Consider the following 22404-nt stretch of genomic DNA (forward strand, 5'->3'; position numbering starts at 1 on the left):
TTATCATAGATCTCTGCTGGTCTTCAGAAGTCGATCCTAGTCGTTGAATAAATAAATTCATAGCTGGTTTGTAATTAACACGAATGGGATCACTAGCTCTCGGTTCAATAGACAACTTTTTCCAAAATTCATCAATTTGAAAGAGGTATTCGCACCACCCTTTTGTTTGAGTATCACTAGCTCATGCACACGGCAACCCGTGTGAAGTACGCATAAAGTGTGGTCGCAAACACTATCATCTACCCCAATGACATTTATCGTCTCATCTCTTCCAAAATCAAATCTAAAGCTCTCTTTGAAATAAATCCTCGAGCTCACTAAAAGCTCGTCATTGTGCTCGTCTTTGAAATCTAGTTAAACTCCTCTCAAAAGAGGCTCTAATTTAAGCTCATCTCAATATTGATAACTGGATGGATCAATTTCCACATTCCAAAGAAAATCATGCAGATATCCCTTCAAGCTCGACTTTAGTCGAGCATGCAATCCTTCCACCCTATTCGTCGTAGTGTTTCCATAGTGCTTTTGTTGGTCTATCCAGTAAGCAACAAATGCTTCTTTGTAAGGCAACCATGTTCTACACAAATATTGGATGAGCACAGGATAGTCTTTAAAAGCTAATTCTATAGAAGCAAACTTTCTCAAAAAACCCTCCTGTGTCTTTGACTTTACCACATTAGTCCACATGGCACAAAGTTTATTTATGTTTTGCTCGTCACTGAGAATATTTTTTCCCATTTTCAAGACACATTGGGAAATGTGCCATCGACACAAGTGCTTCTTTGCATTTAGAAAGACTACATCAGCTGCATTCTTCAAAGCTAGCTCCCTATCAGTCACAATCAACACTAGAACTTCAGGCATGAGTATCTCTCGAAACCTTTCCAATGCCCAAGTGTAGTCATACTCTTTTTTCCTTTTCCATCAACACATGACATGCAGTGAAAGTCATATTGGTCGATGTCACTCCTACAATCTCTAACAACTTGAAATGATACTTGTTTGTCCTATACGTACAATCCATGAGAAAATTTTGGTTAAAAGTCTTAGCCATTTGGATCGAACCCGGATGGGCCCAAAACAATTCGCAAACCTCATTGCTACCTTCTCGACGTTTACTGTACTCCACATATCCATTTTCCCTTAACAATCTACCCAACTCTTGCAACTGTGTTCTATTTTCCATTTCATCAAGTCTAATTCTGTGTCTTGCGTTATACATTTGTCTCATGGAGGACGAGTTTAATATATCTCTTGCTTTGATAGCATTCATGACCTCTTTTGGTTTGACTCCAACTCTACTCATCTCAGATACAAGAATCATTTCCATCTTATTAAACCTTCCCATATAAGAGTGACCTTCCATAGTTTTTGTCATCCCATGATTATGACGACCACAATCAACTCTTAGTGTCCATCTATCTAAACTACCACGTTCAAAACACGCTTTTAATTTAAAAGGACAATTCATCTTTTTTGTTCCAGTCTTTCTCACTGCCTTCTCGTTTGCTTCTACCTTTTTATGAGATTGAAATTTACCACCACGCTCACATATCAAAATAATTCTAGGAGCCTTCCCACCAATTGCATTTTGAGATTTCCCAGTGACGATAATAGCTCCCACTTCGCTTCCTTTATGTTGTGTCCAATCAATCAAATCTTGACGACTATCAAATACCTATAAATCAATTTAAGTATTCATTAATCCATGGGTAAGAAGGTATTAAATAAAAAAAGTAAGTTTCAAAACATATATTCATCCATGCATACCATGTTGGTGTTAAAATGTTCGGTTTGATCTATGTAGTGCTCCTCTGAATATGCATTTGAATTTTGTGAAGTCCGAAGTGCATCAATTGGTACCTCATTATGACTGTATAGAGGATCCTATAACATTTACAGTGAATTATAATGTTAGCTAAAAATTTGTCACAAGAAAAATATGGGATGTCTATCAAAGTAACTAAGAGACGGCCAAATTAGACTGTCTAATGCTTCATAAGTCGCTCCAGTTGGAGCGCCAGAGTCTTAGAAAGTTAGTTGGCCTGGGACGTCTCGAACGTAAGACTATTCCCATTTCCCAACACTCACTATTCAAATCAACCATTAAACGGAAGAGATCGTCCTTATAGATTGAGTTTGCATAAATACTTTGTAATCACATTTTGTACAAGTCGTCCTCATAATGATTTCATAATAAATTGATATTGTAATCATTATGAACAATAGTTGTATATAGAGTTAGCTCGTCTTGGTCGCTTGATTGAAATTTCTCTTCATTAAATAGTTCATTTTTCACATTAAAAACATCATATGCCAATTCTATTTCACTCAATGTCATCAAAAAAAAAAATGAAAAACAAAAAGATGGGTTGTAAATAGAAATAGAACAAAAGAATTTGAAAAAGAAGATGAATATGTGTAGAGAAAGAAGAGATGTGTGGATTAAGTTTATTTGGATTGGAAAATGAGAAGAGTGGAAAAAAAAAGTGTGGGTTTAAAGAAGGTTTCTTAAGAGAGAGTAAAAAGACAAAACTTGAGTAAAAAGACAAAAGTTGAAGGGACCAAAGTTGAAATTTATGTGTTTTCACTTTTTAAATGGAGTCTGCCCTAAGAGATTATTTTGGGACATATTTGGTATTAAATTTTTTTAAAATGGGGTCTGCCTTAAGATATATGGGGTCTGTATATAGCAATTCCCTTGATAAAACCCTTCGACTTCTTTTTGTTGTTTAATAATAGAAGTTTGATTGAAGTTTTGTGATAATACCTAATGAATGGAAGATCATATTGAAGATACTTGAATAGTAAGACATTCCCAATCATACGAAATGAGATATGATAAACACTATTTTAAATGCAAAACTATACTTGTGAAGACATTCTCACTACATATAATACAACTATGTTTTGATGTTAGTTCAATGCATTTATATCCAGTTTTTTATTTCCCGTTACTTATTTTTTTTAGATTAGTTCAATGCATTTGCATCCAATTTTTTATTTCTCGTTAATTATTCTTTGATGTTAGTTCAATGTATTTGTACCCAATTTCCGATTTTTTGTTAATTATTTTTTGAGGTTCAATTCATTTGTATGCAGTTTTCGATTTATCGTTAATTATTCTTTGAGATTAGTTCAATACAGCTATATCCAGTTTTCGATTTTCTATTAAATATTTTTTGAGGTTAGTTCGATACATTTGCATCTAGTTTTCGATTTTTCGTTCATTATTTTTTTAGGTTAGTTCAATGCAGTTGCATCCAGTTTTCTATTTTCCGTTAATTATTCTTTGAGGGTAATTCAATTTGCATCTAGTTTCCGATTTCCCATTATTTATTTTTTGAGGTTAGTTTAATGCAGTACGTTGCATCCAGTTTTCAATTTCACGTTAATTATTCTTTGAGATTAGTTCAATTCAATGCATTTTTATCCAGTAAACAATTTCTTGTTAATTATTTTTTGAGATTAACTCAATGCATTTTCATCCAGTTTCCGATGTCCCATTAATTATCTAAGGTGGTGTGTAATACAAGCTTCTATTGATCCTTCTGCAGTGCTCTTGCAAACATGACATTAAAAAAAAAAAAACAATAATAATAATTATACATGATTCACTATATGGGACATCAAAGATTATCCATTTTTCTAATTTCATGTTAATTATGATTTCCCGTTAATTATTTTTTGAGGTTAGTTTGATGCAGTTGCATCTAGTTTTTGATTTTCTATTAATTATTTTTCGCAGTTAGCTCAATACATTTGCATCATGTTAATTATTCTTTGAGGTTAGTTCGATGCATTTTTATCAAGTTTTCAATTTCCATTAATTATTCTTTGGTTAAGGTTAGTTCAACGCAGTTTCGTCCAATTTTCGATTTCTTGTTAATTAGTCTTTAACGTTAGGTCAATGATTTGCATTCGGTTTTCGATTTCCAGCTAATAATTCTTTGAGGTTAGTTTGATGCAGTTGCATCCAGTTTTCGATTTCCTGTTAATTATTTTTTGCAGTTAACTCAATGCATTTGCATCATGTTAATTATTCTTTGAGGTTAGTTCAATGCATTTTCATCAAATTTTCAATTTTTCATTAATTATTCGTTGGTTAAGGTTAGTTCAACGCAGTTTCGTCCAATTTTTTTATTTCTTGTTAATTAGTCTTTAACGTTAGTTCAATGTATTTGCATCCAATTTCCGATTTCCCGTTAATTATCTTAGGGTGTGTAATACCAACTCCTATTGATCCTTCTGTAGTGTCCTTGCAAATATATATATATATATATATATATATATATATATATATATATATATATATATATATATATATATATATATATATATATATTAAATTAATATATATATCCATACCATATATTAAATTAATAAGATAAAGACCGATTTTGATAAATGAACTATAACAATATTTTCTTTTTAAATCAATACCTAAAAAATAAAACAAAAATGTGACCAGACCCCAAATGTGTGTTTTTGTCCTCTTACATTGCTGCATTACATCCATTCTTACGCATAATAAATAGACAACGTATAACTTTTACTATCATTTGCAGGTTATAGGCCATTTTAGACTACTTATCGTAAAAGATGCATTTTAGCGCCAAAATGAGTTCTATTAACGCTTCTTAGGAAGACTCGAGCTTATATGAGAAAGTACTAAAAAGTCAAAGGTCAAGAACTCAAATCCAAAAGTCTAAAGATTATGTCCTTAACTCCAAAGACTGAAGATGATGTCCTTATCTCAAAAGTGGTCTTAGCTTGCTCTTGTTTGCCCTAGCTTGCTCAAGAAGAAAAGATAAAGCATAAAGGAAAAAGGAAAAGTAAAAGCAAATATCATGAGGTGTCCTACATCTAGAGGAGAAGGCCAAATCAGTAATTTGTAAAAGGAGAACTATATAACCAAAAAGTGTAGAGAGAGAGAGAGAGAGGACACCTAGAGCTAGTCTAGTGTCATCAGGAGTAGAGTAATTTTCATTTAAGTCCTTTTATTTAAAGTCTTTTTATTTGCTTTATTTTATTTTTCATTGTTGTTCTTCAAGTTCTTCTTCAATTAAGTCTTTTCAATCAAGTTAATTTATCTTACAAGTCTTCATCAAGTTACTCTTATCTACATATTATTTTAATCAAGTGCATCCTACTTTTCAAGTTATTTCAAACAAGTCCCTTGTTCATTTACAACTTAGGAAATTAGAAAATGAACTCAAAACTCAAGAACTACATACCTTCTCTTCTTCCTCTAAACTCCTCCATTCAACTTTCTTATCACTCCAAGGCAAACTTCAACTTTACTCACTCTAACACAAATTCAAAATGCAAGCAATTATTAAGATTTAAATTGCCTATTTGCTACCAAGGAGGAGTGGTGAAGGTGGATTAGGTTATTTCAACCTAACTTAAATGTCTTAAAGATGTTGTAGAAATATAAGTAAGATATATGCTAGAATTATAAAGTAGTCATGGAGAATTATTTTTTATTTTTTTGACGTGAAATGCATTATTCTCTAAGGTGAGCCCGGTACTATTTTTGTAATTAGTAATTAGCTAGAAGAAAAATGATATAATCATAGTTATAGTCGCAGTTGCCATTGAAATTGTTTACTAAGCAGGTGATTGGATGGATAAGCTCAAACAATTGTAAGGATCATTCTTAAACTTTAGTTGTTCAAAGTGCCACTGACCAATAACATTTTAAAAAACACACCAATTTGTAATCAAGCATAATGATGAATAGTTAGAACCCCTACCAAAATGCATGTCCAGATACTATATACTAATGTATTTTGGTCGGATGAAAAGAGACAAACACCATTTAAAATAGCTAATATTCTCAACCTCATGTGTACTTTAATTCAATTCTTTGGTTTCCAGCTTCTGATCGATCTCCCATTAATTATTCGAGGTGGTCTGTAATAGCCACTTCTGTATACTCAATGTATTTATGGCAAGTTGACATCCTTGTAGCTCTATTCCAAGCTACATGAAGTGTAAAATTAGTGAAGATGATTGACACAATTGTGTTTCTTTTTCCAATTTTGTAAGCAAATTGTAACGCTGAAACCATAACAACATAGTACACGTGTTGAAAATAAACTCATAGATTAGCTTATAATTGAGAACAAAGCAATAGATCAGACAAATAGATTGGACCTTGGTGTATTTGAACCACCATCTCTTGAGATGTACTTACACACTCAAGCACTCTTCCACTAAGCTAAAGATCTAGTTTAGGATATAATGTTTTATTGAGTGGTAGTGGGTTGTGAGGTTCACCATAGAGTGTTGAAGATGGATGAATTGGAGTTTAATGAAGGTGGAAAGGTAGTGATTCTTTAAAGTTCATGACTTGCTTTGTTTGTAAAAAAGAAATGAGGATTGAATGAAACTAATGAAAAGACACTTGGTTTGGAATGAAAAACATTGAGTAGAGATTGCAAAAAACACAAGAACTTGAATAACTAACAAACTTAGATTGAAAAAAGCTTGAATAACAAAAATTAAATAAAGCAATAAAAACTTAAATGTAAAGGACTTGAATAACAAAAAGTAAATAAAACAATAAAAACTTGAATGTAAAGGACTTGAAATTAAAATCTACACTATTCCTATATAACCATAGAATAAGTCTAGGTGCTCTCTCTCCTCTCACTTTTTTTTCATATATATTACACCTTTTTCCAAGTTACAGATTTTCCCCGCACCATTGGATTTAAGCCACCTCATGAGTTGTTTTTTCCTTTATGTTTTATGCTTTTTACTTTTGATTTTGGGTTTCTTCATGAGCAAGCTTGGTTATGCAAAGCTACTTTTGAGCTAAAGCCATAAGCTTAAGTCTTTTGGGTTTGGGTCCTTGACCGTTGACCATTGATTTTGACTTTGACTTTGACTTTTTAGCATTTTCTCCTGTAAGCTAGAGTATTTATAACAAGCATTAATAGAGCTCATTTTGGCACTAAAATGCATCTTTGACTATAAATGGTCTGAAAAGGCTTGTAACCTGCAAATGGCAGTAAAAACTATGAGTTGTTTGTTTATAAAGCATAAGAATGACATATTTGAAGCATTATAAGGGTAATAAAACGCACATTTGGGGTCTGATCAGGATACGTAAAACCATAACGTGCAAGATAAATCCAACAAAAAGTACTAAGATTGTTCCCATATTGAAAAATATATTTGAATGTCCTTGATAAGCACTCAAAAGTGTAGTTTAAACTTCTTAATAGTATTATATTTAGGCCAATTATGTTTATAATAAATAAGAGTTAGTATTGTTTATGTGTTTTTGTGTATTTCAGGTTTTGAAGCTATTTATGTGCTTAAAGATGTCATTTTGCATGGAAAACAAGTCAAGATGATTGCTGAGGATGTTCTACGTTTAAAGCTCAAGAATCATGAAGAAAAACCTTTTTCAAGCCCAGTCAAAGTCAATTTGGATAGAAAAAGAATAGAAAAGTCATCAGAACTTCAAATGGGCGTATCTTTGGACTCAGGCCTCGAAATTAGGTCTATTTTATGTCAAAATGACCAGCTCGGAATAAACTTTCCAATGGACCTAGCCTTTCCCTTATTAGAGATGTAAAAGTAGACTAAAAAGGCACTAAAATAATTTCTAATAGTTGTGGCCTCTTTACACTTAACCTAATGGACTTTGGGCTCACATTAGAGGCCCAAAGTCTCCTTTTTTGGCCCATGCACGAAAATATAATCCTAACCCTCTCCTATATAAAGAGGGTTAAAGCTAAACTTAATAATCCTCTTCCAGCACCCCTTTTTTTAGTGTAGAGTATGTTAGTTTAGTTTAGGGTTAAGTAATTAGGGTTTATTCTTGTAGCATCCATTAAATCTTCTTCAATAAAGCTTTAGTTCAATTTTTCAATTTTTGTCTTTATTATTATGTCTTCTTTTTCTTGCTTTAGTTTAATTAATCCAATGATATTAGGCTAATCCCATATTAGAGGGAGTGATTATGAAGCCTAATGAGAAATAGATTGTTAAGTAGAATTATTTAATTGTGTATGTGTTTCAATGTGTTTAGTTTATTGTATGACTTCCAAAATAAGCATATAGTAAATTAAACTAGGGATTGTTATGATTAAGTCGAGAGATTTGGTTATAAGAACCCTACATGCTAGTAATAATGACTATAGAGATGTAGGTTGTTTCTAGGGATGATAAAGTTTGAGGATTTAGGTTGGATCATTGTGTGAAAACCTAAAGACGATCTCTTTTCAATGAATAATTCGATTCTTGCATGAAACTAATCATTAGTTTGATTTATTACTCCTCTCTATTATCTTTCTCATAGTTTAAATCGCTGTTTTAACATCTTAGTGTACTGTTTTCATATCTCATATTACTCTCTTATTAGTGCAATAGTTAGTTTAGTCTAAATTCGTTTTAAGTACATGCAAGCAAGAGTGGAGAACACGATTGCTCCTCTATATCAACATGTTCAGAGAGTATTATAATAACTTGATTAACATGATTTAGTACTGTGTTAACAACCTGTTTTCACATGTACTTTTATTCACTTATCAAATGGCGCTGATGCCCACTGCACACTAGAGTTAGCAAACTTGAGTGGAAAAATCAGAGTGTTATGTGTCTTGACACATTCCTTGTGAGAACCATCTTAGGCATGCTAGCCAAAAGTTTCAGAAACGGACCTGCCATTGCATTTCATAGCATAGTTCATTGTATGGTTGTTTATCTTAAGATGATTTGATTATTATGCATGTATTAATTTCAAAGTTAGATTGATGATCCCTGTTTAACTGCTAGTGAGATGTATAGATTCTGAGATAAAATTAAGGGACAATTACTTTTATTTCTTAGTCGTTGTAGTATAAATAAATTTTGTGAGTATCTTCTCTGGAAAACTCTCAAGAGGCTATAAATCGTCCACTAGGGAATTCCTAGTAGTTTAAGGCCTTATTGCATATGGTCAATGCAATCGCACTATGTGAAACGAGATTAGTTAGGATCACATTTTTGGCCACTTATCTATTTTTATTTCTCATATTTGTTTGAGGACAAGCAAAATGTTGTTTGGGGGTGGTTGATAAGCACCCAAAAGTGTAGTTTAAACCCTTTAATAGTCTTACATTTAGGACAATTATGTTTATAATAAATAAAAATTAGTATTGTTTACGTGTTTTTGTGTATTTCAGGTCTTAAAGTTGTTTATGTGCTTAAAGATGTCATTTTGCATGGAAAACGAGTCAAGATGATTGCCGAGGAAGTTCTACATTTAAAGCCCAAGAATCACGATGAAAAACCTTTTTCAAGCACAGTCAAAGCTGGGAAGTCAAAGTCGATTCGGGTAGAAAAATATCATAAAAGTTAACAGAACTTCAAAAGGGCGTATCTTTGGACTCGGGCCTCAGAATTGGGCCTACTTTATTTCAAAATGACCGTCTCAGAATAAGTTTTCTAATAAACCCAGCCTTGCCCAAATTAGAGCTGTAAAAGTGGACAAAAATGGTAATAAAGTAATTTCTAGCAATTGTGGCCTCTTTACACTTAACCTAATAGACTTTGGGCTCACATTAGAGGCCCAAAGTCCCCCTTTTTGGTCCATGCACGAAAATGTAACCCTAAACCTCTCCTATATAAAGAGAGTTAATGCTAAACTTAATACTTGAAGTTGTTAATAGTGGTGTGTAACTTCAAAGAGTATTGTAAGAAGTGAGGTTCATTTTAAATTGTTTAGAGTTTGAGTATGGGAGTTGTGAAGAAGAAAGGTAGACTCTTTATATAGATAGTTTAGTTTAAGCTAATGAAAGCATGAAAACTCAAGTTGTTGGTATTGAAATGATATGAAAACATTGAAAGAAAGATTGATTGAAATGACCAAGATAGGTTTTGAGAGAATGTCATATTTTTAGATAAGGGTCTCCATCTCTGGTCTTCTGAGTTGAGGGCTTTGACCTTTGACTTTGACCGTTAACTTTAAGCACTTTTCCATAGCAGCTTCTGGTTTTCATAATAAGCGTAATTAAGGCTCCTTTTGGTGCTAAGATGCAACTTTTATGATAAGTAGTCTGAAATACTCCATAACTTGAAAAAAAAAAAAGCAATAAAAGCTAAGAGTTATCTTTTCATTAAGCGTAAGAACAATTGTAATGCAGCAATATAAGGGTAATAAAATGCACATTTGGGAGCTGATCACACCCCAAATAGCATCTTACTTGTCCTCAAGCAAGGATAAGAGAAAAAACTAAGATCATAAATGAGTTATTTATTACAAGTTATACTAATCTCATTTTGCAGAGTGCGATTGCATTTACCATATGCAACAAGGCCTTAAACCACTAGGACTTCACTAGTGGACGAGCTTTAAGTCTCGTGAGAGTTTTCTAGTGAAGGTACTCACAAACTTCTTCTATTTAGTACAAAGGGTCTTGTTTCCTTATTTATTCTCAGAAGTTCATACATCTCATTAGCGGTGAATAAGGACAAACTCCTTTGAACTTTGAATAACATATATACAGTAATTTAATCATCTAAAGATAAATGTGCAAAACATGAGCAATGAAATGCAAAAGAAAATTATTTCCGAGGCTTTTGGAGAGCGTCTTTAAGGTGGGTTCTCACAGGGGTGTATTGCAATCACAACTCTCTGATAGATTCACTCAAGATTTGTTCTCTTAAGTGCAGTGGGCACTTATATTCCTCGCATACTCAAATGGTGTCCAAAGAAACCGGGGTCGATTGATCATGCTTGCCACTTACTATCACACCATCATATTCCTAATTGAGCTAGAGATATTTTATTAGGAGTTATGGGGCTAGGGTGATGGTTTAGAAAGAAAAAGGAAGGGAAAAACAAAATCTGATAAGTTGAGAAACTGGGTCTTCCAGATACTTGTAACCAGAGAATAACTTCGTTTTGTTCTTTTTCTTTCGAATTGTGATACATTCTTTTAGCCTTTTGGCTTTGTGACTCCATATGATTTTGAATTTTGGAAGTTCTAACCTTGCTTTTGTTTATGATATCGTCTCGTTTTGATTTTGAAGTTTTGGGAGATTTGATTTTCGACTCATTTGAATATTTTTGGGAGTTTTGGTTTTTAATGGGTCTTTCTTTTCTTTTCGAAGCAAATAACTGTTTTGTTTTTGTACAAGGTATTCTCTTCTCTTTTTCTGATATCCATCCAGTTCTCAACTTGTCAACTGGGTAAGCTTTTTATTGTGTGTTGTAACTGGTTATGAATTTTTGGTGAAGAATAAAAAGGCTTTTAGAAAAGGGTGAAGGCTCAAGAGGGGTAACTAGAGGAAAACTATCTTTTTGGGTTTTTAACGTTTATTTGGCTATATCGATTAAAAAATTGCCTAAATTCTCTCTTAGGATATGGCATGGTGATTAAGCAAGTGGACGTGTGGTCTTTCTATCCAGAGATCCTTTGTGTCATCACTTAATAATCATTCAGATTAGACTTTTGGCTAGATTCTCACAGGATATGGAACTTAATTGTTCTAACCTTGGCTTCAGAAACTCACTACTATATACAAACAAATGTTGATGCATGACATTCATGAAAAGATGTATAAACTATTGTGCGTATATTAGTCTAAGTACGAAGAACGAATTCTTACTCTGTTGCTATAATGAGACTTCTAAACTTTTTATTCATCATAGAAAAAGGAAACAAGACTTTTTAATACTAAACATAAAATATTTTTGGTCTTTTTAGAAAAAAATTTAGAAAGGAAGAAATATACTATTATATTTATTGTATAGAAAATGCCTAGTTTTTGCAAAATGTTATTATACCACCTCCAAATAGAACTATGCTTTGTCCTCAAAGTATGAAGAGATAAGGAAAGAGATTACCATAGAAACATAAGCAAAAACGGTAATACACATGTATTCTGTTCTTCATGATGAAAATACGTCACCCCCAAATAAGTTTGGGGCGTGGGTTGTTTGAAACAGAACGAGAAATACATGGTTTATTATACTAGGGATAATTATTCTACTATGAAATCTTTTTGGGTTTTTATATTTTTGAAAACATATATGAAATGCATGAAAGAATAAATGAAATTTTTTGGCATGATGTATTTGTTTTACCTTCTACTCATATACCAAACTCCACAAGAAAAGCAAAATAAAACAAGCATATAATATTATGCATATAATTAAACTTATACTACATCATACACATAAGAAAAGAAACAGAAAAATAAATATATCCAACTATACGGACACTAGGGAAATGCCTAGTCAGAATCTGTGCGTGACTCGTCTCGACGTTGAGAAGATACTTTTCCTTGCTAACGTTGGGTCCTAGCATGTCTATCACTATGCAGGAGCGCGTCTCTGATGCTCTGCAGTGTTCTAGTAACACTGTGCTGAAAACGTCGCTACTCCTACTGAAAGGATCGCTGCTCCTTTTTGATGGTCCGTTATTCTGTTATAATGTTACCCTGAGTTTCCCTGAGCTGGTGGAGATACGAGTGCAGAATCCTCTGACCGCCATGGAAGAAGTAAATTTCGTCTATGGGCTGAGTGAATTATCAAGTGACATCTCCAGCAAAGTAATCCACCTTCTCAGTCGGGCGTGCTTGCTCAGCGGCTCTGGTTTCAGGTGGAAGGCATAACTTCTGGACGCAGTGGGCATAGATAGGACCTGTGGTAGCGCCCTTGAACTCCACTAGGGCGTCTATGGATGGAACCCCAATACCGCATGATCCTGGTGACCAACACTAAAAGATAGGCAGTTGACTTTTTCGGTTTGCAAAGTTGCTCAAAGATAAAGGAGACGATGCAGAATTTGTTCTTCTGCTTCTGAAGAATCCATAAAAGATTAAACATCGCCTTACCTATATCCGAAGGCTTGGATGAGCCTAGTAGGTTGTAGGCTGTCCACTGAGATACTGCTAGCTGGTTCCTTCGTAGGGAACTCTAAAACGCGCATTGAGACTAGGGGTTTTTCACCCCTCAAGAAGTGTCTCTACCATCATCACATCGATGGTCTTACCATCTGGGGATTGTTTCGTCTAAACATAAGTCTTCAGAAGAATCCCCATAACTCCACTCACACACCACCTCCTTGGTGAGCTCCAGCGAGTGGCCATCCTTGACAACCGTGATGCGGTCATCCTCCCTTCTAAGCATGCAGTTATAAAACGAAAGAGTAAGAGAGGGAGAAAAGCCGCACCTTCCAACAAAACCAAGGGTTCCCATCCTCTTCTTCTAATATCAGCCTTGAAGTGCACGTAACGGTATAGGGTACACTCACATCCAATGGTGGATGAGAAATAGATGATGGAAAGAACTGTAGAAAAATATCTACAAATAACAGAAGGAAAATTTTAATTAATTTTTTTTGGCTTTTGAATAAGTTTGACTGAAATTTGAAAAAAGTGGGTCGTTTTAAGTCAGATCCCCAAGACTTGGAAGTTTTTGAAAACGTGAATCAATCACAACCAAATGGTTGGATTACTCTCTTAGACCAAGTGTAATGCACTGGAGGATAACACATCTAGACTTTATAAACATAATTATTATGAGGTTGAAGACTGGGGCAAGTTGGTGTTTGACAGTTCAAGCACCAGCCTTCTCTCATAGCTAGTCTCTTACGTGCGCGCGTATGAACTCTTACCTAAATCAGGAATGATTTTCGGTATATGTGTCCATATCTTAAGCTGTAGTTCTCTAGGAAGTGCTTGCACACGATCATTGGAACTAATCCATCTAGTCTTGCTAGGTAGAGGGTTTTTGTTTGCTACAGAAGGCATTTTTGAAAAGTTTTTCAGAAAAGAGAGGGATTGAGAAAAGAAAAAGATTTAAACGAGAGGGGAAAGATTTTTTTAGAAAGGAAACTTTTGAAAATTTGAATTTTTTTAGTCTTTAACGTCAAATTCTCAAGACAAAATAGAGAGGTGGAGGCAAAAGATAGAATTAAACAGAGAATAGTATCACTTTGGGTTACTCTATTTGTTTAATTCTCGTTTCGAGATGCCTCATTTTTTTTTAAGTGGAAATTTTATTGATACTGATGAGGAATTTTACAAATAATTAGGACAAGCGTGCAACAAGCTGCGCCGCAAGTCCTTTCTGAATAGGAAATCATATTCTTTTAAAAACAAACTCATTAGAACCAACTGTCATAACGTTACTGTCCATAACTTTCTGAAGTCTCTTGAGAAGCTCAATAGACTGTTGTTCCAAGAAACCAAAAGTGTCGAAACTAAACGGAATGAAACAATGCTGGTTAGCCGTGCAAGCTTCCTCATGCTTCTCCATCTTCCTTGTTGTTGCTCTCTTAGCTGCTTCTCCCACCTCAAAGACTCCATTCCCAAGCCCTACCAACAGAGAGGCTCCAGTTATATCAACACATGCATGTCTCCCCTCAGACCAACTATATATCAATACATCCACAGGCCGAAGTGTAGATCTTCCCTCATTCGGATCAGTGAGAAAATTCATCGATTTTTTTTTTTTTTTTTTTTTTTTTTTTTTAAGTTGGTTTTCACATTCAAAATATATCTCTATCCATATAGAGGTTTTGATAAGAAGATAAAATTATACATTAATCCGGTATCAATTTGGTTACTCCGGGGTGTATAATTTTTACTTTTATATCCTCTGGTTTTGAAAACTATGAAGAGATGTTTTAAGAAACGTGTACTCAAAAGCTGTGATTCTAGATGCTACTACTTGAAAACAAATCATAACAGATAATCTTAGGCAACTTTTGTGTCGGCTTTGTGGCGAACCCAATCTAGACGGACAGAGTTTCAGCTACGCGAGTTGGGGGATTTACTACGCAAGACATGGAATGTCCTGACCTGGGCGAATAGCTCGGTTATATAGGTGACCCTTAGTAAGCAAAGCTGATCTCAGACCGCCCCTAGATTACGTTCTTCTAGGGGTTAGTCTTTATAAAATCCATTGCCCATTTTGAAAAATCACTTAACTATTGATGTATTGAGAATCTATCATTATAAGCGCAGTGAAAATAGACAATTTTATTAAAGAAAGAAAGAAATATTTGTTTTTGGCTTTTTGGTTTTTATGTTCCTAAATTACTATGACAGACAAATATAAACTATAAAACTACTAAGAAAAATCACTATGATGAAAGTGATCCTCCCAACAGAAGGTGCTTGAAATTAAGTGATTCTAATTGCGAACCATCCCATGGTTTGGCCTCCCTAGATCTTCCACCTCTTGTTTTGCAAGTAGGCAAATCTAGTGAAGAGGACTAGCTCTATTTTTAGATAATCTAGTCTCTCCTCTCCTATTCTCTAGTTAGTCCTAGTTAAAGCCATTCCAACCAGAGAGAAAGACGAAGCTTGAAACAATTAGAAATCACCCATAGAAGGAAAAAGTTTTCGAAATCAAGGGCTCCAGCTGCTAACCATCCCACGGTAAGGCATGCCTATGGAAGACGAGACATGCTAAACAACCATGAGAGACAACCGTAAGACACCTTCACTTAATCCCCATCGCCCTCTGTTTTGTTTCACTTCTCTTCTTTATAGAGGAAAGACTACTCAGCGTCAAAGGTGAGATTGAAAGAAAAAATGATTATGTAAAAACAGAAAACATGGAAATGAAAATAAAGACAGGAATAGAAAAGTTATTCTAAAAAAAAGTGTAAAATAAAGAAAAGAAAAATTGTATACTTGCTCCATAGGGGTACACTACTCAAATGATGAGTAAAAGTGCTAACGTGGAATGCACAAGATATACTGTGGACTTAAGGCTTTGGCACTTACAACCACACCCTCCAAGTGGAGAGGTTCGGTTACCTTATTGATGTATCCCCTTAAAGGACAAGATGGAGTGGGAAAGGAATACATCGGAAAAAAGGAGTCAATCCTCATATATGGGATTTTTAAGAAAGAGTTTTTAGCACTCCAGCTTCGTTCACATCAGTTGTTACTTCAAAGGCTGTGTTTGTCGGTTTAGGATTAGGAATAGCTTGACCTGGAAACACACCTTTCTGGGTTTTATCTTGGGCTAACAAGTTCAGAGATTTTTGGGTTTGCTGTTGCATGACACATAACATTGTTTCTGTGGGCTTATTTGTTTGGACACTAGTTGATGGTGTAATAGGAACTAGGTCTCTTTGGTTGTTGATAGGTGGGTTTTGATAGTTATAGTTAAACTGGGATGGAACCAATGCTCTATTATGATTGTTATAGGTACGTTGTCCTTGTCCTTGTCCTTGTCTGAATATATTTGTTGGTTTGTTGAAACCTGGTGGTGTTTAGTTTTGTGGAATGTTGGTCCATGTGAAGTTTGGATGTTCTCTCCACGATACATTTGGTACATTGAAAGCACATACTTCTTCTGGCTGAAGTGATGATAGGTTTGTGATCAAGGGACAGGTGACATCTATATGATTTAAGCTTAGACAGAAATTGCATGGTGAGGTATTTACGTTCATGACAGGATGAGGGGTTTGGTCTTTTTGTTTGGTTGGTCTTCGATTAAGGTTTTGATTTCCGGATCTGTTTTCACCTCAAAAATACCACTAGCCTTAGATGTACTGGGTTGGGCTGTTCTGGAATTGTTTATGTCGCCCCAATGGGTACTATTTTCAGCTTGGTTTTCAAGAAAGGTTAAGGCTTCAGTTGCACCTCTATCTAAAAAATTACCATTACTCATGATGTCGAGGTTACTTTGTGTTATGGGAGAAGGCCTTTGAAGAATATTAGACAATAGTGGATTTTTCTAGTTTATGGTGAGGACATGAATGGAGTAGGTTAGAGAATCTATCCCATGCTTCGGAAAATATCTCACTCAAACTCTGTCTGAAGAACTGTATCTTGCTTCTTCTCTCTTCTATTTTCTTTGGCGGAAAGTACTTCTTCATGAAGGAGAGCACAACCTTTTCCCATGTATCGAAAGAGTTGGCCTTCTGTGAAATAAGCCAAGCGTGACTCTTACCAGCTAGAGTGAAAGGAAACACGCGTAGCTTAACCTGATTGTCGGTGATGCTTGGATGATGAAAAGTATTACATACTTCATGTATCCGGCGTAGATGCTCGTACGGTAACTCGTGTTCTAACCCGTGGAAAATGGGTAGAAGATTGAACAAGTTTGGTGGAATGCAAAAATCGCTCGTAAGCGGTGTGAGTTGTATACAAGATGGAGGCCCATCTTGCAATGGTGTTTAGAAGTTGGAGAGAGGCTCTTCAGCTTACACTACTTCGTCAGCCATCTTATGAGATAGAGGACTAGAAACATGAGATTGTCTAGGGCGACGAGCTCTCCTACGTGAGTAAGTTTTATTCTTGCTATTACTAGAAGTGCCTGAACGCAGTATCATACACTTTTAGCAATACCCCAAAACTATCCTAACATGCACAAACAGTGCAATGTATGCTCAAGAATTCGAAATTCATTTTTTGCAAGAATGAAGTTTTGAAAACTTTGCTTTTGGTATATATTTTTCTATGCCCTATTTAGAGGAACAATTGGGAGCGAGACTAGGATGGCTTTACTACACATCTCAGAAGAGTAGGCAGTCACTTCACCAAGTCATGTGCTACCAAGAATCTCACTCACGATGAATCTGGGGGAGGGGAGTGAGGAAGGTAGTTGGTCCACCGGAATCTGGTAACTGATTACTCTAAATCCTCGTGGCTATATTTTTGTCATTTTCTGGAGGAGCGTGACTACTTTGGGCTCTAGTTGATTGATTTTAATTCATTTTTTTGGTCTAGGGCTTTCAAGAATCAAGCAACATCCAATTTACCTACATTAGGGAATGACTTCCCAATGGTTGTTATATGGCTCGGGTTCAGCTTTATGGGCAAATGCAAATTGCAGTGCGGAAATTAAATTTCAAACAATCACACAAGCATGCTTGAACACACAAGGTATCCTCTTACTTGGGCTTCGAGGAGGTTTATAATTTACATCTCAAGTCATGCTTACATGTTGCTTGAGGAGAAAGTGACGTCAGTTGGTGCGTGATCTGATAATCAAGCCTGACCTTTCGAGCTTTACCCTGTTTTAAGTTACAATAAAGGCCCACTTAAAAAGCCCACAAGTTAGGTTTTTGATAATTTATACAACTTTGCCTTCAAGGTCCCAAACTTAAAACTAAACTAATACTATACTAATCTATTAAATTAACTAGTTTTAGATGGATAATCTAGATTAACTAGAGTTAAATTGACTTAGAGTGTTGATTACCAAGTTGATTCATAGTGTGTGAGCTATGATTTAAAACTTTCCTCACACACTTGAACTTCCCAAGGCAATGAAAACTCTAATCCCTTGGTAAGTATACAACTTAAATGATGTTTAACTCATGTTCATCATAAGGAATCAATCTAAAACCAATTAATTTTTCCTAATTTTTTTTGTTTTTGTTTTTATCTCTAACTATTACAAACAAGTTCCACTGATTTATCCAACTCTATTACAAAATCCGGGCTTGGAGTACAGGTATACACTTCAAAACAACCGATACTAGAAAAAATCATGTACTGGTATGCTGACGTGGTTGGGTGGTCGCCCACCGGCTAAGGCAAGGTCGCCTGTCTGATTCTGGCAAACTTCCGTCGACTTTTGTCCACTGCTTCATCTCCTCTCTCGCTTGTTGGTCCCGCACCCTAATTTGCAAGAAAGTAGATCAGTACTGAAAAACAACAAAATAAAATGATGAAAATTTAAAAAAAAAAATAGAAATGGAAAGATGAGAATGGTGCTTCCTTTTTAGATTCTCAACCAAGCACTCTTGCTCCTTCAATCCATGACGGCGGCGCCATTTGAAGTTGTTAATAGTTGTGTGTAACTTCAAAGAGTATTGTAAGAAGTGAGGTTCATCCTAAATTGTTTAGAGTTTGAGTGTGGGAGATGTGAAGAAGAAAGGTAGACTCTTTATATATATTGTTTAGTTTAAGCTAATGAAAACATGAAAACTCAAGTTGTTGGTATTGAAATGACATGAAAACGTTGAAAGAAAGATTGATTGAAGATTGAAATAAGAACAAAGTAAAACAACAAGATTTAAATAAAAGGAAATGAATGACAATAAAATAAAGGACTTGAATTGAAAAACTAGACAAGAAATTAAACAAACCAAATAGTTTGGACCCTAAAACAATGGATGCTTTCTCTGTCCCTAACTTTTGGATTATATACCCCTACTTTTGCCTTTTATAGATTTGCCCTTCTCCATTACAAATGAGACCCCTCACACTTCACTTTTGCTTTTTGATTTCTTCTTTACCAATGTAGGTTTTGGGAGAATGTCATATTTTGAGATAAGGGCCTCCATCTTTGGTATTATGAGTTGAGGGCTTTGACCTTTGACCTTTGACCTTTGACCTTTGACCTTTGACCTTTGACTTTGACCGTTGACTTTAATCTTTTCAACACTTTTCCATAACAGCTTCTGGTCTTCATAAAAAATGTGATTAAGGCTCCTTTTGGTGCTAAGACGCAGCTTTTATGATAAGTGGTCTGAAATACTCCATAACCTGAAAAAAAAAGGCAATAAAAGCTATGAGTTGTCTTTTCATTAAGCGTAAGAAAGGTTGTTATACAGCAATATACAGGTAATAAAATGCACATTTGGGAGCTAATCAATACTCCTCTTCTAGCACCCTTTTCTTTAGTGTAGAGTAGTTTAGTTTAGTTTAGGGGTAAGTAATTAGGGTTTATTCTTGTACCCTCCACCTCCATTAAACCTCCATTAATAAAGCTTTGTTTTATTCAATTTATTGTTTCAATGTCTTTTATTTACTATTTTGATATTGTTCATCCAATGAAACAAGGCTAAACCTCTATTAGAGGAGGTTAATGAAGTCATGTGAGGATGAGTAGCCATTAGTATTTATTGTGTTGCATAAAGAACTTTAAGTTCTTTGTTGTGAGTGTTTAGAGATAGAGCTCATAACGGAGAACTATAGTTTAGAACCACCACCAAAGAGATTTGTGATGGAGCTAAACTCTCATGCTAGTGAAGCCTTGATCTGAGAGGACTTGTTGTTCACTAGGGATCAATAAGCAATTTGATAATCAACATAATGATCAATCAAATTACGTGGCGGATTACCTCTCTCTATTATCTTTCTCATAGTTTAAATCACTATTTTAGAATCTTAGTTTACTGTTTTCATATCTTATATTACTCTCTTATTAGTGAATCGTTTGTTTATTCTAAATTCATGTCAAGTGCGTGCAAGCAAGAGTGGATCGAACATGACTACTCCCATATATCAACATGTATTGAGAGTATTATTATAACTTGATGAGAATGATTTTAGCATGTTAGAACTACTGTTTTTACATCTAGTTTTATTATCTTATCAGTGCTAATCAAACTTTTCAAGGATGTCAATAGTTCATTAAATAAATTGTGAAATCTAGACAACACACTAAAAAGATATATTATCATATTGTGGTTTTCTTTGGTTTTACTTTATCCAATCTCCAAAACTTTTAAAGATTGCAGTCTAGAAATAATATACATATATATAACCAAAGAAAAAGAGAGATCAGATAAAACACCTGATTAATGCGGAAGTGATCAGTCAGCAGCAAGAACACTTGATATAAACTGAACTTTTATTTATATTATTAGGAAATTTATATTATGGGGAGAGCAATCTTATCACTCAAAACAAAGAGAAAATTGAAAGCTAAAATGAAAGATGTTCCTCAACAAGGGTGAGGTATCCCTTTTATACTAGTCGGATCTCAAAATATAATTTAGAGTTCGCACATGGAGTGGCTACGTGTGCTAAAAGCAATCGATTGGGCCACCATGACAAGGCATACTTGTCTTTTACTTCTGTCTTGAAAGGATAAGAATCCTTATAATGCTCAAATCCTATTCAACTTTTGACTTTGAAGAAAAGAAAAAGGTAGGATGTTCCCTCAGGGGTCCCACTCAGACAAGTATTGTAAATCCAGCTGTAAGAATAAGAATCCAAAGTAAAATAATGCTGATTCTGTTTCTGGTCCTTATCATGGGCCATAATGTCTACCACTATGTTCCGGAGTGCCAAGTTGGGTACGTAGATTCTCAGCAACTTGGATAAGGATATCATATTCCACATATTTTGGTTCTGACTCAGATGAAAGGTAGCCAAGATGATTAAGGAACTCATACAGTCCTTCTTCATTAATAAGCTTGAAAATTTCCAAAGCAGATGGGCTAAGAGCCAAAGAATTCATTTTGCTTAATTGTTCATAGAATTTGGTTATATTAGAATTGTCCAATGATTATGTGAGGATTAAAATCTATCAGATTCAGACAAAAGAGTGATTCTGTCTTCTGCTGTAATAGTATGAAATTTCTCCTTAGATTCTGAAAAAGTAAGAGCTTTTGCTATATCAAAAGGTCTTAGTTTGTGAATTCGGACCAAATGAACTGAAGGATAAGTTCTTTACAAGCTGTGGTAAACTCACAGTAAACCGTTCCATGCCATTTCATCATAGTATTTTCTATGGCTTGAACCAAAGGAAAGGCCAGGAAAGTTCTGTTATTAGTTCCTGCTTCCAAAGATACCTCTGTACTGATGGTGATGGATTTAATAAATCCAATCTTTAACAATTCATCAATTAGATACATATCTCCAGTCTGAAAATATTGCCAAAATGTGGCAGGAAGGACGATATGGAGATTTGGATGCATGTTGTGGGTTTCTTTTAGTGATATGGGCAATACCTTTAACAGTTAAAGGAAAAGTTCCTAAAACGATTGAATTCCAATTATTAATCCATTTCTGAAATGTGAAGGAGGGAGATTTTGAATTAATTCTAGCAAAGGTGCTGGAAGGGATATTTTGGCTTTATTCCAAAAGGATTTTGAAAAATCTATGGAGAGAGTACTCCAAGACACACAATCAAGGGATCTCTTCAACTTACTGGCTTTATTATACTTTCTTTTGAAGTCAGAACAAGTCTTGATTAAATTCTGGTTAATCTTGCTAAAATATTTAGCAGTAATCTTGAGGATCTAGAGAAGACTCCTCTTATTATTCTAGTCAAAAGAATTGATAACATTGTCCAAAATGGACTTTTGAAAGCTAAGAAGCTTTTGATTGGTAAAGAACTTATGTATGTTATCGTAGACATAAGGTAACTCTAGATCATCAAATCATACTTTTCTTTTACCAATACTATTAGATTTTCTAGAAAGAAAATGTGAAGAACTCGCACTGATGCTGATATAATCAGACTCCAAGGTTTTACCCTTGTTGCTGCTGTTAGGTTGACTAACAGGCTTCTAGGAATAATCCCAGTTAGGGAGGCCTAAATTTTCGTCAAAGTTGTTGATAATTTCAACATCAGCAGTACCCTGTAAGGATTCAGAGGCCACTGGTGGTTGCTCTGAGGGTTGTCCATATAATGGATTCTCCAATGAACCAAATTGGAGCATTATGGATTCTGTAAAAGACATCAAATTA

At 34.7% G+C, this 22404-nt stretch overlaps 1 protein-coding gene across 1 annotated transcript; it reads right to left on the reverse strand.

The window, feature by feature from the left end:
* Window positions 1-393: 393 nt before the first annotated feature.
* LOC147515409 (uncharacterized) lies at window positions 394-21169 on the reverse strand. The gene is made up of 4 exons (XM_086592898.1): window positions 21026-21169; window positions 1768-1884; window positions 1080-1675; window positions 394-913 (listed from the first exon to the last, which is right to left on the reverse strand). Exons 1-4 carry the CDS (start codon window positions 21167-21169, stop codon window positions 394-396), a joined length of 1377 nt encoding a protein of 458 aa, XP_086449024.1.
* Between the last annotated feature and the right edge of the window lie 1235 nt (window positions 21170-22404).

The sequence above is a fragment of the Coptis chinensis genome, chromosome 2, assembly GCF_015680905.1.
Source record: "Coptis chinensis isolate HL-2020 chromosome 2, ASM1568090v1, whole genome shotgun sequence".
Lineage (NCBI taxonomy): Eukaryota > Viridiplantae > Streptophyta > Magnoliopsida > Ranunculales > Ranunculaceae > Coptis > Coptis chinensis.